Here is a 15,144-nt window from a genome sequence, read left to right as displayed (position 1 = left end):
ACCAACATTCTCCTTACAAAATAAGGTGTTCACCTTTAACCTCAACTCTGTTCTGTGCAGAACTAGGGAAGTAATTTGTCATTCTAAGCAAGTATAATGGTTCCTATCAAGGGTAAATCAAATTGCTCGGAAAGTCCTAATTTTAAACTTGTTACTATGTGCCCCTTTGGATTCTGTCAAGAATCAAAGTCATTGAAGAGTCAGTCAGGTGTTATGGTTAAGGTGATAGACTAGTGTTGGGAAGACCCAAGTTCAAGGTGAATTTCAGCCATGAAAATTAAGGGGATGACTTGGGTGATTTCCAGATCTTTAAGGGGCATATCTATTAAGCTCTTAGGAGTTACACTAAAAAAAGTAGGAAAAAATAGGAGTTTAGGTTATGGAAATCTTGCCTACTGGTTATGTTTATTTTAACAACCCTTTCATCTCTTAAGTTAATTAGGGAAAAGATTCCTTGACCCTTTTGTCACTTCTTGATGCAACAGGAAGGTGGTTACCCATTTTTCTGATAATGGAAGAATATGTAAAAGTCTCAAAGTTAAAATATTCTGCAAAACAACATCATTCTCAAACTCTTGAGAGGTTCATTGTATGATAGAGGAATCTTAAAAAGTGCCTTCAAGAGTTTCCAAGTATGATAAAGAATCTGCTGGCCAAAGTGACTTGAAACATATCTTTCGGTACATGAGATCTGGCCATACAGAGAAGCTTGAGATGAGTTCACTAGATCTTTCAAGGGCCATGCATGATCAGCTTGGGTACTTCCCTCCTTGAATGAATACGAAAATTTAATACAAGTACAACTTAAGCAATACCCCAAAAATAGACATTAAGGAATTGTAATTGTTCCAATGCATTTTTCATTAGTTGTAAGGCACAAGATCAGGGAACATTAATCAAACAAGGTATAATTTCCAAGAGAGGTAACTGAAAAAAATAAATGGCGAGAGGATATTTTGTAATATGTTTGATTTCCCAGCTCAAAATTGGACTTGAAAATCTACTCATTTTGTTTTCTTCACTGGGTAAATGAATTTTGCTTGGACTTGGTTTCATTGCTTAATTAGTTAAATTCATTGGGAGTCCTAATCCCATTGGTACATTACCTTGTCCAAGAAAATGCTTCCATCTTTTAAGATCCATCCTGGGAGCTTGGATAGCCTTGGACTGTAGGAAAGTAAAGAAATCGTTTTACTGCATTTTATGATGAAATCAGTACCCATTTTCCAAGATCTGCATACAAAACATCAATACTATATACACTTCAAAATAATGACATTAAGTAAGCATTTAAGAAAAAATTGCTGTAACAGCAGCTTGACTAATAGCTAAAGATTTACTTCAAAATTTTTCAAACTTGGAAACTTTAAGATGTGTGGACTTCAACTCCCAGAATTCTGTTTTAAGAGGACAAATATTCAGAAGATAGTAAGGTCATAAGACAACTTAAAATTCTAGATTATGATGATGAACTGTTCCAAGCCTATTAACAATAGTCTCCCAGTTTTGATACAAGTGATAAATAAATTATTCCAAACTATCCTGGCATCTCACTATGTAAAATAGGGGGGAAAAGTGACAGGAGAAACACTGAGTTCATGACAATGGTGATTATCGCTTTATTTATTACTAAACAACCTGTGATCCTTTGGTCATCCCTACCTAAAGAAACAGAATGACCATGGGTGGATTGCTATTGTTTTGGTTTTAAAATTAAAGAAGAAAACACCATTTTATTAAAGAAGAAAGATGCACAGCAAAACAAATAGATGCTTTTCGTTTAAGAAAGGATGCTTTTGATGGCATTTGTGGTTGATCAGCCGTCGTTTAAAAATATTCTAAAGTTTTTACTTATTTTTCCTTGGCTTCAAGTGACATACAGCTGACCATACCGGAATACCAGTTTCTCCATATAAATCAACACATTTTCCATGGTTTCTCCTTGCACTGTATATTTAGTCAGAGCAAAGCATGATTGAATTGGCAAGTATGTCTGCTGAAGATAGACAATTTCACCTTCTGATAAATTGAGCATAATTTTTGGAATCATGACAATGTCATTTTTGAAAGCACCAAAGTTTATCTTTGCTACAATGAAATTCTTTGGAGTTCTTCCACCATCATTCCCATTCCATTGCAAAGCCTAGGAAGATCTAAGTTCTTCTTTAAAATGATCAGAGTTCCTATTTTGAGTTCTAATTTATGTGGTGGCAATCTCAGGATTTTCATTGAATCAAGGAATTCCACTGGAAAATGAGTAGCATTAGCTCCTTCACTGACAACATTGAAGAAACAATATTCTTTCATCGTTTCAGAGAAGGATATAATGCATATGGAATTGATTTTTCTCATCATTTCACTGAAGGGAACTTAATAGAGTTCTTTGGGAACAGTTCTGCAGAATTGTCAAATGTTTGGTAGATGAAATCTATACATTCTTCCATAGTTCTTGCTGGCAAAATGTTCAGATAATACTATTTTATCATTTTGATCTTTTCTGAATTTTATTTACTCAACATTTAATAAGAATTCAGACTATCTTTCTTCTCCCTCACTCAATTGCTTGTTTTTCTTCCACTGAAACTTGTCAAAGCTTCTCTATAAATTGAATTTGTTGATGCATAACTTAGCCACGAGAATCATTTCCTCTTTTTACAATTGGTAGACACTGATGGATATCCGCCACAGCAAATGTTAAAATCCCCCCCCCATGGCTTCAAAACTCTCCCTCCTAATCATGGGGGTTCTCATCCCAGACAATAAGCCTCACTTGTCAAAGCAAATGTGCAGCATTGGAAACTTTCAATGTTATAAAGAGCATTTTCATTCACTTTGATGAATGCATCTTGAATGTACTATCCTACCACCAGGCATCAGTGTTGCTGCAATATTGATGATACTATAGCAATAGCACCATCTCCATCTCTCCTAAATTTAGTGAGGATCAAATTAGTAACAAATGTCTTCCCTGTTCCTTCTGGTACATCAATGAAAATTACTGAAGAAAGATTGCTTTGTACGCACTTGCACATTGTCATATACTGCTCTTTGCTCATTATTCAATAGAGGTTTGCTGTGTAGTATAAATTCCTGCTGTTTCTCTATTGTATTGCAATTCATGCAATACAATAGTATACAATACAATAGTTACATTCTTTAAGTGTTCTTCCCAATTTCATAAATTTTTCTTGGAAATACAGAAGAACTTGTTCATAATATATCTTAGTTCTCTCAATTTGGAGGAAATCTTCAGTAATTGCACTCTTGAACTGTTCCACATTGTTGTGAATTGTTGATTTTACTATTCGATAACAAGAGGACAATCAAATCTCTCATAGATCTGGGGATTCTTGTTCTTTCAACATCTTGCATAGTTTGTTGCCAATGATCATCAGCTTGCAACAATCCTCTCTCTCTGCAGACATCTTTGAATAACGGAAGCATATGTCCATTATGTGTCTTCAGTGATTTGAGAAATACTAGCCCCTTTCCGTGATGAAGAAGCAATCTCAAGCAGTGGTCACCACTTTGTGGAGTAACAGTATACACTTGATCAAGAACATTGGTTACAAAAATTCCAGGGAACTCTTCCAGTGCTTTCCCCGTCTTCCTTCTTTCCCATCTCTTATTAGTCCATCTTGGAATATCCATAGTGTTCAGCAGTTTTGCAAATGGATCGTGTTTGCAAAGATGAATTCTGTTAGTGTGGTTTTTGCCATATCACTATTCAGTACACAGCAGTATTACCTTGAAAGAATATTCAATGTTTTTGTGGGAGGTGTACTTGAAGGCAAACAATAATCAGTTCCTGTTCATGAATCTGGAATCCAAGTATTGATGCAACAGCTTCACAGGACCTAATGTATCTCCCTGTCAAGTGCTGTGTGATTTTTGTCTTGTCTGTTCGATGCAAAAACTGTCTAATTACTTCCCTTCCTGGTATACTTGATTTTGATTTGATGGATTTGACAGATGACCATATGAGCATACCATTGAGATGTCAGTTGAACACCCTCAGTAGTGTATTATAGGATACCACCCATTAAGAAGTTTTAGTTCAACTCTGTTGTCCTGCTTGATGTACTTCAAATCCTCCTGTAGATAGGATATGAATCATCGCTACACCTTGTATGCTGATTGAATTGCTTTTGGTACCACTTACTGAATGCATCATTTTTCTAACATCCTGAGTAACTGCTGCAAAATGGACTATGAATCATGTGCTTTAATAGCAATTTATGCAGCTCTGGATATTCATTTGGGTCTGGTATTTTGGCTTGCACAAAAGAATCATAGCTGTCTTGGCTTGGATGCTTCATTAACTACAACAAAGAGTGCAAATGAGAGAGATACTGCTTTTGGTATCCATACTTAGCACATAATCTATCTACTAACAGTGACCCAGCCAGAGCACTCTGTTGTGGACCTGATGGAGATAATAACACAATATGGGAAGGTTTCTGGATTTAAGGTAAATACACAGAAAACTAAAATTTTGGTTAAAAATATGACAGTTTCACAGAAGGCTCTCTTAGAAGGATTAACTGGATTTGAGATTGTTAAGAGGGTTAAATATTTGGGGGTGATTTTGTCGCCCTCTAATACAAAGCTATATAAAAATAATTATGAAAAACTATGGGGGAAAATTCAAAAAGAATTGGAGAGTTGGCAAAAATTGCAATTGTCTTTGTTGGGACGGATTGCAGCAGTGAAAATGAATGTCCTGCCCAAATTTTTATTTTTGTTTCAAATGATACCGATCCTTAAGAAAGATTCTAATTTGGAGGAATGGCAGCGTGGTATCAATAAATTTGTGTGGGCAGGGAAAAAACCACGAGTTAAACTTAAGATTATGCAGGATACTCGTGAGAGAGGTGGTCTTAAACTGCCTAATTTTAAATTGTACTATGAAGCTGCTGCATTAGTAGGAATAAGTGATTGGATTAATTTGACGCAAGGGAGGTTATTAAATCTTGAGGGCCATGATTTGTGGTTTGGCTGGCATGCATATTTGTTGTATGATAAGAAGGTAGACAATGTGTTTAGGGTGCATATTTTAAGACAGGCATTGCTGAGAGTTTGGAAGAAGTATAGACATAAGTTGAGTTGCAAGATACCATTGTGGGCAATTCCAAAACACGCAATAGAAAATATTCATGCTGGCTTCAAACATGATGTGACTACGTACAAGGAGATTTTAACTTTGGAAAGAAATGTTTGGTGTTTGAAATCATATAGCCTCTTGCGAGAAGAGAAGGTTGTTCAAAACTGGTTTCAATATATTCAGCTACGGGCCAGGTGGAAAGAAGACCAGAAAAATGGTTTTACAATGACTGATGAAAATTTGATAAAGCAAGTTAGAAATCAGGGATCAGCACATATCAAACGGATATATCTTGCATTGATAGAGATTGATTCAGAGACAGAGCTTGTTAAGGATTGTATGATAAAATGGGCCCAAAACATCCAAGACGTTATCACAATGGACATGTGGGAAAAGATTTGGGTGAGGAATGTAAAATTTACTCAAGCTCAAAATCTAAGAGAGAACTTTTATAAAATGTTTTATAGATGGCATTTAGATCCTAAAAAGCTTGCAAGTATGTATCCGAATTACCAGCCTAAATGTTGGAGGTGTGGTGATGAAGATGCAACATATTTTCACATATGGTGGACATGTAAGAAGGTCAAGGCTTTTTGGATAAAAGTCTGGTGGAATATGCAGAAGATTTTTAAACAGAGGATAAAGTTTTGTCCGCAACTTTTTTTGTTGGGAATAATTGCAGACGCTACAGTTGTGGACACTAAGTTGATGTTGAACCTAATTACGGCAGCAAGACTTTTGATAGGCCAATATTGGAAGAAAGTGGAATTGCCGACCATAGAAGAGTGGACTTTAAAGGTTTCCGACCTGGCAGAGATGGCGAAGATTTCGGCCTATTTGAAAGATCATTCGCAAGAACGCTATATTATGGAATGGAGAAAATGGATTGAGTTTATCCAGAACAAGTATAGGGTTAAGAAGTTTTATGTAGCATTCGAATAAGTCTTCTTTCGTTTTTTTTTCTTTTTTCTTTTAGTTTTTTTATATATAGTTAATATTGTTAAGGTGTGTCTTATCCTATATAAGCTAGAGAGTAATGGATTTTAGATTTTATAGTGGGTAGTATATGGTTGCTTATGATTGCCTTTTTATAGATATATACCTTGTATTTAGCTCTGGGAAGTCGGGGGGGGGGAGGGGGGGATGGAGGGAGGGGAGGAGGGAGGGAGGTTGGGGGGAGGTAGGGGGGGAGTAGGGAGGGGGAAGGTGGGTTTTTTAAAGGAAAATTGTATTTTAAAACTTTTCAATAATCTATCTACTAACGTGACCATGTGTTGCACTATGGTACTTCAGGAACAACTTTGTCTTCAAGTTGAATACTCACAGTTAAATCTGACTGATCATTTGGCTGCTGATTAAAAAAAAATGCTGGGTATTTCTGGCCAGTTTGAATTGCATGTCACTATAATGAAAAATGAAATATTGCCATACTTCCGTATATGTATCATGGCATCTTGACATCATTTCATCATATATCTTGATCCTCCCACAAATGTTGGAGGATGATGCGCCTTCTGATGTTTCTAAAATCATCATCATCATCATTCAATCAGTTAGACTGCTGTATGTTGTTCTCCTGATTGCTTGATTCATTTGGATGTAACTCAGCCTCATCCTTTCAGTCTTAGCAGTCATGTCAACCACGTATCGTTGTAATAGACATCCTCCTCTTAGAAGGTTATTAAACTCATTCTCATGGTTCGTTATTCAATATACTTAGTAATGCATCACCGTTAGTTTCTTGTTGTTTATCATTTGAAGCTGATGGTGCCAGCCATCATCTCCAAGAAGAAACAAAAATATGCACTAAAAGCTGTCATAGGAGAGATGGGACTCTGAAATCATTTGCAAACCACCTTCTTGATTTTTCAGTATAAATGTACCGGGCAGGATCTGTCTCTCCAGAGGACTGTAGCAGGACTGGTCTACCTGATCTTCAGGAGCTAATGGCAGGACTGGTCTCCCTAACCTCTGGAAGGCTAGGGCGGTCCCACTCTACTGACGCTCCAGGTAGCAACTTGGCAGTTCCAGATCATTGAAGCAGCCACAAACCTGCCAAATTTCAATCCCATGGGAATCATAATGCTAATGTTTCCTGACATATAGTCATTATTTTATTCATCTTAACTTTGTTGTACTCATAATACTTTTGTACTATAGGTAAAATTCCATAGGATAGGCAAAAATGTCATCGAAAATGCAATAGGAATAGCAGCAAAGCTCTTTTTTTGAAAAGCAGGCTATACATTTGGGAAGAAAATGTGCCCTTTACATCATGAGTAAATGGTTAAAATACTCATGTTTTATGGTAAGAAGCAGTTGAAAAATGCAGCAAGATGGGCAAGGACTAAGGTGGCTGATGTACTTGACTGACACCAGAGAAATCCGGTTTCTACTCCATGTGCAGCCACAGCAGCTCACTTGGTGATTTTTCAGCTCAACCTACATCACAGGATAGTTGTGAAAAAATATAACAAGATGCAGCATGATGTATGTGCCTTGAGTTCCTGAGCAAAGATAAGATATAGATAATGTGCATGTTTGTGTGCCAGAAAAGGGACATATAAATGGGGCAATAAAAATATCGAGGCCTTTCTTTCTCATTGCTTCTTTAATAGCCACATGAAGAGTCAATTCCTTGCCGTTGGGTATGGTAAGGAACAAGGGATTGCAAGAGTGGCAAGGAAACTATCACAGGACATTCCAAATGAACTCCATATGACTGCAGTAGCAGCCTGAATCAACCACAACTTTCCCCAATTTCATTCCCAATTTCATGGCTCCTGGATTTTGGATTCATTCTGTACAGTAGCCTATTTGAGGTCACTTAGTCCAAAAAGTGTTGCCCTGGGATTCATCATTTCTCTTATTCAAAGGTTATGACAGCAAGGATTTTAGTGGTACAGGTAGTCTTCGACTTATGACCACAACTGATCCCAAAATTTCCATTTGCTAAGCAAGGCAGTTATGATCTTTCTTTTTTGCCACAGTTGCTAAGTGAATCACTGCAACTGTTAAGTGAATCATGCAGTCACTATGCGAATCTGGCTTCCCCCATTGACTTTGCTTGTGGGAAGGTTACAAATGGTGATCACGTGATCCTGGGATGCTGCAACCATCATAAATGCATGCCAGCTGCCAAGCGCCCACATTTTAACCACATGAACATGGGGATGCTGCAATGATTGTAAGTATGAAAGATGGTCATAAGTCACTTTTTTCAATACCTTTGTAACTTCCAGCAGTCACTAAATGAATAGTTGTAAGACAAGCATTACCGGCATACAGATTCTTACCAACTACTGCACTCTAGCATTATCCCTTGTAGTTTACAAGATTCTGGTTAAAGTGTACAAAAGATATATAAATTATTTTAACGAGTCATGATTTTCCTGAGTCTATTCTCCAACCATCATAGTCTTCAAATTAAGAGCTGTATGAAAAAAATGCCTGCCTAAATATCATACAGGAGACTGTCATACAAATTACTGGACGGGACTATTCTAAAAGGATCAAGCCTGAACAACCATCACCACCACCACAAATGATACAGTGTTTCCTGCCCTCTCCCCAATCTTGCATGGGAAGGAGACCCTCAGCATTCCTATTCAGGACATATAGCCTGGGTGGACTGATTTTACCTGAAGGAGACAGTTCTAGATATACAATATTTGAATGCCGAGCCATGTAGATTTCATAGATTAAAACTGCACTTTAAATGATGCTCAGAAGCCTATTGGTAGCCAGTGCAGAGCTATCAATCATGGAGTGTAACACTAATATAATAATGATAGCTCTCATCCACCAATATGTGGGCTGCCGCATTTTGTACCAACTGCAGTTGTTGGGTAGTCTGCAGAAGGCACAGTGAATAAAAAGCAAATTACAGTACTGTATTCTGTTCTAGAGGTGATAAGGGGAGGATTCACTGCCACCAGGGCCTCTCGTTCCAGGAAGAGCCATAACTAGCACATCAATCAAAACTGGGCAAGACTCCACTAGCCATGCCCTCCACCTCATAGTTTATGTGATTCTGGGGGAAAACCAATGTGCAGACCTGCTCTTTCAAGGGAGCACAACTCTTAACACAGCATAAAGTGAGCCAGAAGATTTCCGGAAAAATGGCAAATCTGTGTTAACAGGGTTCAACTTCACCCAATTTCTTTCCATCCATCTCCTCATAGCTTCCAAGAACCAGGTCAAGGCTCCAACTGCATATTCAGTTCAGACCAGGTTGGATCTGAACATGATCTGTGTAACAATGATACCTCAGCCTCTAATGACAGATGAACACTCCCAGTACCTTTGGATATATGTTATAGATGAGACAAAAGTGAATTGAACTCCATTATATAGCATAAGCAAGCAATAGATTCAATTTAGTCTAAACAAAGCTAGAAAGTCAATGCACTAAAAGAGGCATATCTGAAATAAGCCTCTCCATGCTCTTTTCTTGTTCACTTTCCTACTACAAAAAACACCTAATCATAAAGGGTAAAAAATCCAGGAAAAAATTCCTGACAGAAATAAAAAGTTTGGTTATACTTGTTGATCTTGAGTCAATACTCTCCTAAAACTGGTCCATGATGCATGGGTGATGTGAGAAGACTGAATGGTTAATTCTAAGTTTTCTGTGTTGGGACAAAGGATGGGATACAATTGCATTTGATCTCCATTATATATATTATAGCCATTACATAGAATAACATATAAAATTATACCATCAACTCTACAATGAAGCTGGCTGCAGCCATTTTTCTCCTCATTCTAGGTTGTCACATAGAACGGAGGGAGTGGGTCTTGCCCTGGTGCTTCGCTAATTAAAATAATCTTCTGTCCCATGGGAACCAAGGTCATCTACTGCTCCCGCAATCAGGGACTGGGCATTGTAAAAAAAAAGCCTGCCAAATGAATATATTGGGGAACATAGTTGATTGCATAGTTTTGTGGGTAGGACATTATACTTTGTAACTGGGTAATTTTTAGTTGGAAATTCAGATTTGGTTTCACTTTTGATTGTGCTGATACTTGTAACTAATAAACATGTTCTTTGAGGAATTTCCAAGCCTCGGAGTTCTGCTTTATTTGTCTCTGTTGGAACCATGACATATACATTATATTACATAGATGCTATACCATATTTTTACAGAGAGGGGCTTTTTTAAAGACATAAGTATATTTAAGGACTTAGTTCAAGAATTTTATGATCCATATTTGTAAGTACAAGGTGTTCCCAACTGATTAGTGTATGTAAATGAGCAGTGGGAAAGAGCCACATTTCATATGATATTAAGGCTCTTTACTAGAAGCTATTGAAATAAAACAATTCTCACTGACTGACTGTTGACATTATAATGAAATGATTGATTAATTTCAAATAGTTCAACCTATCTCATAAATAAAACAAGCAGCTGTGTGATCGATTGACTATGTGCCATCAAGTCGATGTTGACTCTTAGTTACTAACGTAGATAGATTTTCTCCATGATGTGCTATCTCTAACCTGTTCCTTCAGGTCTTCCAAGTAGCTGTGTAGCTTCTCTCAATCCCTGAAAAACTGGGCTTCAGCTTTATTTATATTTCAAGTAAGCTTGGGGGCCCAATTCAAAGTGGTCATTATCTGTAAAGTTCTTTAAACTGCCACACTGGGATACATTGGGGAATGATTTGACAGAATTAAATCTGCCCATCTGGATCAGTTGTTTAGGGAAAGCCTATTGAGAATTCTACCTCTCATTAGAACCAAGGGAAGAGGGTGGACCAAATACCAGGTCTTCTCCATGGCAGCCTTTGGAATATTCTCCCCACAAAGATATGGGCAGCTCCTACCATTCTTGCATTTAATAAAAACTACATTCAGCCCTAGGTGATTTGATTGAAAATATCTATTGTAAATATTTTGATCACAGGAATGACATTTGCTTTTGTAATTACTGTAATCTCTCATTTTAGTAATGCTGTGTGCCATCAAAAGTCTTTCAGGAGTAAGATGGGGTACAAATATTGTTTGATTGATAAATAAATACAGTACTAAGTTCTATACGTAAGAAAAATAAATCAAATACACAAATTTAGGATGGGGATATCTGGCATGATAATACCACTTGTGAAAGAGGTATGGTAGAAGAACACAAACATAATATGAGTTACCAGTGTATTTTGGCTGCAGTAATTGTTGCACTAGCAGTGGGCTAATGCCTCCTTAAGTAACACCAGCTGCCTGCAATTAGTGCAGGTTCGCATCCCACCAGGCTCAAGGTTGACTCAGCCTTCCATCCTTCCGAGGTAGGTAAAATGAGGACCCAGATTGTTGGGGGCAATTAAGCTGACTTTGTAATAATGCCGCTTGGGTGTGTGTGTGAAAGCCCTAATAAGCAGGCATATACATAGAATGAAGGCTACTGCTAAGCTTGTAAGCCGCCCTGAGTCTTCGGAGAAGGGCGGGATATAAATGGAATTAAAATAAAAATAAAAAATAAAAATAAATTCTACTTATGTCAAACCCAGCCTTGAGTATTTTGTCAAGCTTTGGGCACCATATTTTAAAGAACACATAGAAAACTGGAACTGATGCAGATAAGGGAAATGACAATGATTAGAGAACTACAAATCTTACGAGGAGCGATTAATGATAAGGAAAAGATATGAGAACCACTGTAAAACAAGGGTTAAGGGGTTGGACCAGATCTGAAGAAACCCAAGTTTATGACCACGCTCAGTCAAGGAAGCTCGTTAGATGACGTTGTGGGGATCAAATTGGAGTAGGGAGTGCTGTGTAGGTCATCTTGTGATCCTAGTGGAAAGTTAGAATTTAAATCCAACAGTGATAAAAATAAGAAATATGCAGCCCTTATTAAATCGCTGAAAGAGTGTTATATAGAAGATCAAGATGAAAGCTTGTACCAGAAGGCAGAACACGGATGCTGAATGTTATTACATCCAGCTCAATATAAAACGCATAACTACTAACGGTAAATTTTAATGTCTGGAGAATAAAAGCTATTTGACAGTGGAACCAATAATGTACTCCTGTATACAGAGCGAGGAACAGATGAGAAAAGTGGTGACAGAACAGTTTCAGATGCTTTAGTTTTAGACTTCAGGAAAAAATGGGAGACAAACTGGTAACATTTATAGCAAAGTTACGGTAACTTTTTGATCAAGCTTCAACTCAGCCTTAGATTATTATTTTTTGATAGATAGTTAAGGAATGAAGTAATTGCGGCTATGATTCAAGAAAGTCAAATGGATACTGGTATATCTATTGGCTTGAGATGGTTAGCATATTTGGAATTATAGTCACAAGCATTTTCACAAAAGGCTGCGATGAAGGGATTCTACTCTTGCAACCCTTTTATGAGCAGGCAAACAAGTGTTTTGCCTATATTGTCTCCTCCAGTCCTCTGTCCTGGCCACAATCCATTATTCTTGGCTGAGGGGTGCATTTCCAAACAAGGCACTGAACTGCAGTCACTTACCATATTTATTTTTTAGAATATTAGGTGGGCCCTGGAAGCATTCTTTAAAGAGCATTGTAGAAATTTGTGTTGCATCCTTTAAAATGAAGAGAATGCTAAAAGTTTGAGTTGAGCATTAAAAGAATATTTTCTTTAAAAAGTCAGATGGGGAAGGAAGGCTAGCTGAAGGCTATAGATGTTTGGGTGTTGATGGGTACTATAGCACAGGGGTGTCACTCAATTTCATTGAGGGCCGCATCAGCATTGCGGTTGCCCTCAGGGGGCCGGGTGGGTATGGCCTGGGTGGGCGTGGCCTACTGGGTGGGCGTGGCTAGAGTGGGTGGGCGTGGCCAGCTCTACATCATTCGCATCAAGGGTGCCTATGGGGGCCTGGGCAGGAGTGGGACAGATCTGAGGGTCTCTGGCAGAAGGAGGGTCTCTGGGCCAGGGCCAAGGCATTGGGGGCCGTTCCCTCACTGTTTCCAGGATGGCTTCGCAGGCCACATGAAACCACTTCGCGGGCCGGATCTGGACCCCGGGCCTTGTGTTTGACATGTCTGCTATAGCACATTGCCTATTCCTAAAATGTATCTCTTGCTTCTTCTCCACTAGAGGCTACTAGAGATTGGACAGCCATCTGCCTATATTCTAGAATGTTACAGAGTCTCCTGTTTGACCAAGGACTAGAAGACCTCCGAGGTCCCTTCCAACTCTGTTATTCTGTATTCTATAAGACAAAGACTTATTTAGATGAAGTCTCCTTACTGAAAAAATCTTTTAAGGCTGTGCAAAACTTAAGATTTAAAAGAAAGAAAGTGCTGTGGAACACAAGGGGGCGCAAATATAACATCTGTCTCCAATTCCTGAAGCAACTGCATCTCTTCTGGGCATCATGCCTTCCATAGATGCTGTGCTACTCCACGAAAAGATGTGTTTGCAGATAGGTGCTGTATAGGTGCCTCCACCCACTCTTAAAGTGTCTTTTTGCCTTTAAAGCCATAATTCTGCATAGATCTAGTGCCTTCTAACTGTCCTCTAGCACCAGAATGACATGCATTTTTCTTGCTTTTTGTAATAAATAGTAGCAAAAGATCCCCAGACTCAGAATCATTGAATAACTTTCCTACTGCCACAACAAACAATCTGCAACACAGGTTGTTAACCGGGGAGAAATATACGTCTGGCATGGTTCCACTTTACATTTACCTCTCATTTGTCTCCTCTTGCATGAAAAAGCCAGAGAGAGGACAATTCTCTGACCTCACTTGTGCTGAGCTGCTGCTGCAATATTTTAGCGACGCTTAGAATAAATTATCTGGAAACCAAATCGATAAATCCATAAAATGCTTTCTATCTACTGAGCCAAAGGATGTTATTTTGATAAAGGGAATTTTTAAGTGGACAAACTCTTTATACTATCAGATGGTGCTGTATGTTCACTTCAAACTCCTTTCCTATAACCCTAACCCCTTGCCTTCCCCAACAATGTTTCACTCTTGTTTTTAATGAATCCCTTCTTCCCCCAAAGGTTTATGAAGTACAGAGTAAAACTGGAATGGGAAAAACACAGACACACAAAAGACACACCTCTGGGCCAAAGGCAGTGGGAGAAAGTTGAGAGCTGAGGTCATATCGAGCCCACAGTCCAACATGATGGTGGTAGATTTGAACTTGAGTATGTTGCATGGTAAAGTCGGATGCCCAGACAAGCAGTACTAAAACAAAAATCATATTAAGTACTAGCATTAGGAAAAGATAATAGTACACTCAGAATACAGGAAGTAGACTTGATACTATCTAAGAATCCTTACCATGTTTAAATACTATTTTAATATTTTAATGATATTTAAAGATTTCTAGGTGATGACAATTCTTAACTGATTTCTTTGGATACATAAAAATAATTTTTACTATTGTGCTGTATTTCTCAGTATCTACTGGACTTTGGTTTATGGCTATTTATGCCTACCAGAGTATAATTAACATTTCCTAAATTAATATGGATCAAGTTATGCTGTACCTCACGGAACAGCAACAGAGGCCACTGAAATGCAGAATGCATTCTGAGTACAATTGTATTTGTGGCAGCAAAACACTGGACTCTGATTAGTTATGCTGGTGTGATGGTTTGCAATGAACAGTTTACCATCTAGTTTCTGAGTAAGAATGGAACTCATCAGTCCTTTTTTCTGGGATTAGATATTCAATTAGACAATGATCATTCAAAAAGATCCAGGATATATAGAAGCAGATTCACCAGCTGCTATTAGCAGAAGCAGTGAAATTTGAGATATATCACTCCCAAACTTGAGCAACCCCTATTGCTCAAACTTTCAGCTGGAGCAATAGATCAGGAAACAAGATCAAGAATCTTGATCTTTCATTGAATGTTTCCAATATCTGTGCACTCTCGTATATGGACAAGAAAGAGGAAAGGGCACAGAGCCATTTAGAGCTATTGATAGATGTAGACATGGTACAATGACATTAAGGGAAAAGCATTATCCATTTTCTGAGAAGAAGATGAGTAGAAAGAATGATCAAGTCTAAGTTCTTTCAGACTTTCAGAAGACTCTCAGGGAT

The 15,144-nt window shown here is 38.0% G+C and overlaps 1 protein-coding gene and 1 long non-coding RNA gene across 2 annotated transcripts in view; both read right to left on the bottom strand.

Annotated features, from left to right (window-relative positions):
- Positions 1–15,144, bottom strand: part of LOC308672582 — a 171,002-nt gene that overhangs the window by 149,875 nt on the left and 5,983 nt on the right. The gene's annotated exons all lie outside the window — the stretch shown is intronic.
- Positions 1–15,144, bottom strand: part of INTS9 (integrator complex subunit 9) — a 77,306-nt gene that overhangs the window by 59,653 nt on the left and 2,509 nt on the right. Inside the window, exons 2-3 of the mRNA XM_081335530.1 lie at positions 14,149–14,276; positions 1,107–1,167 (exon numbers count right to left, since the gene is read on the bottom strand). Of these exons, the coding sequence (XP_081191656.1) occupies positions 1,107–1,167; positions 14,149–14,276 (189 nt within the window). The remainder of the gene's footprint in view (positions 1–1,106; positions 1,168–14,148; positions 14,277–15,144) is intronic.

This window comes from Vipera berus (assembly GCF_964194415.1).
Source record: "Vipera berus genome assembly, chromosome: 1".
Classification (NCBI taxonomy): Eukaryota; Metazoa; Chordata; class Lepidosauria; order Squamata; family Viperidae; genus Vipera; species Vipera berus.
This window is presented reverse-complemented; position numbering and strand designations above follow the sequence as displayed.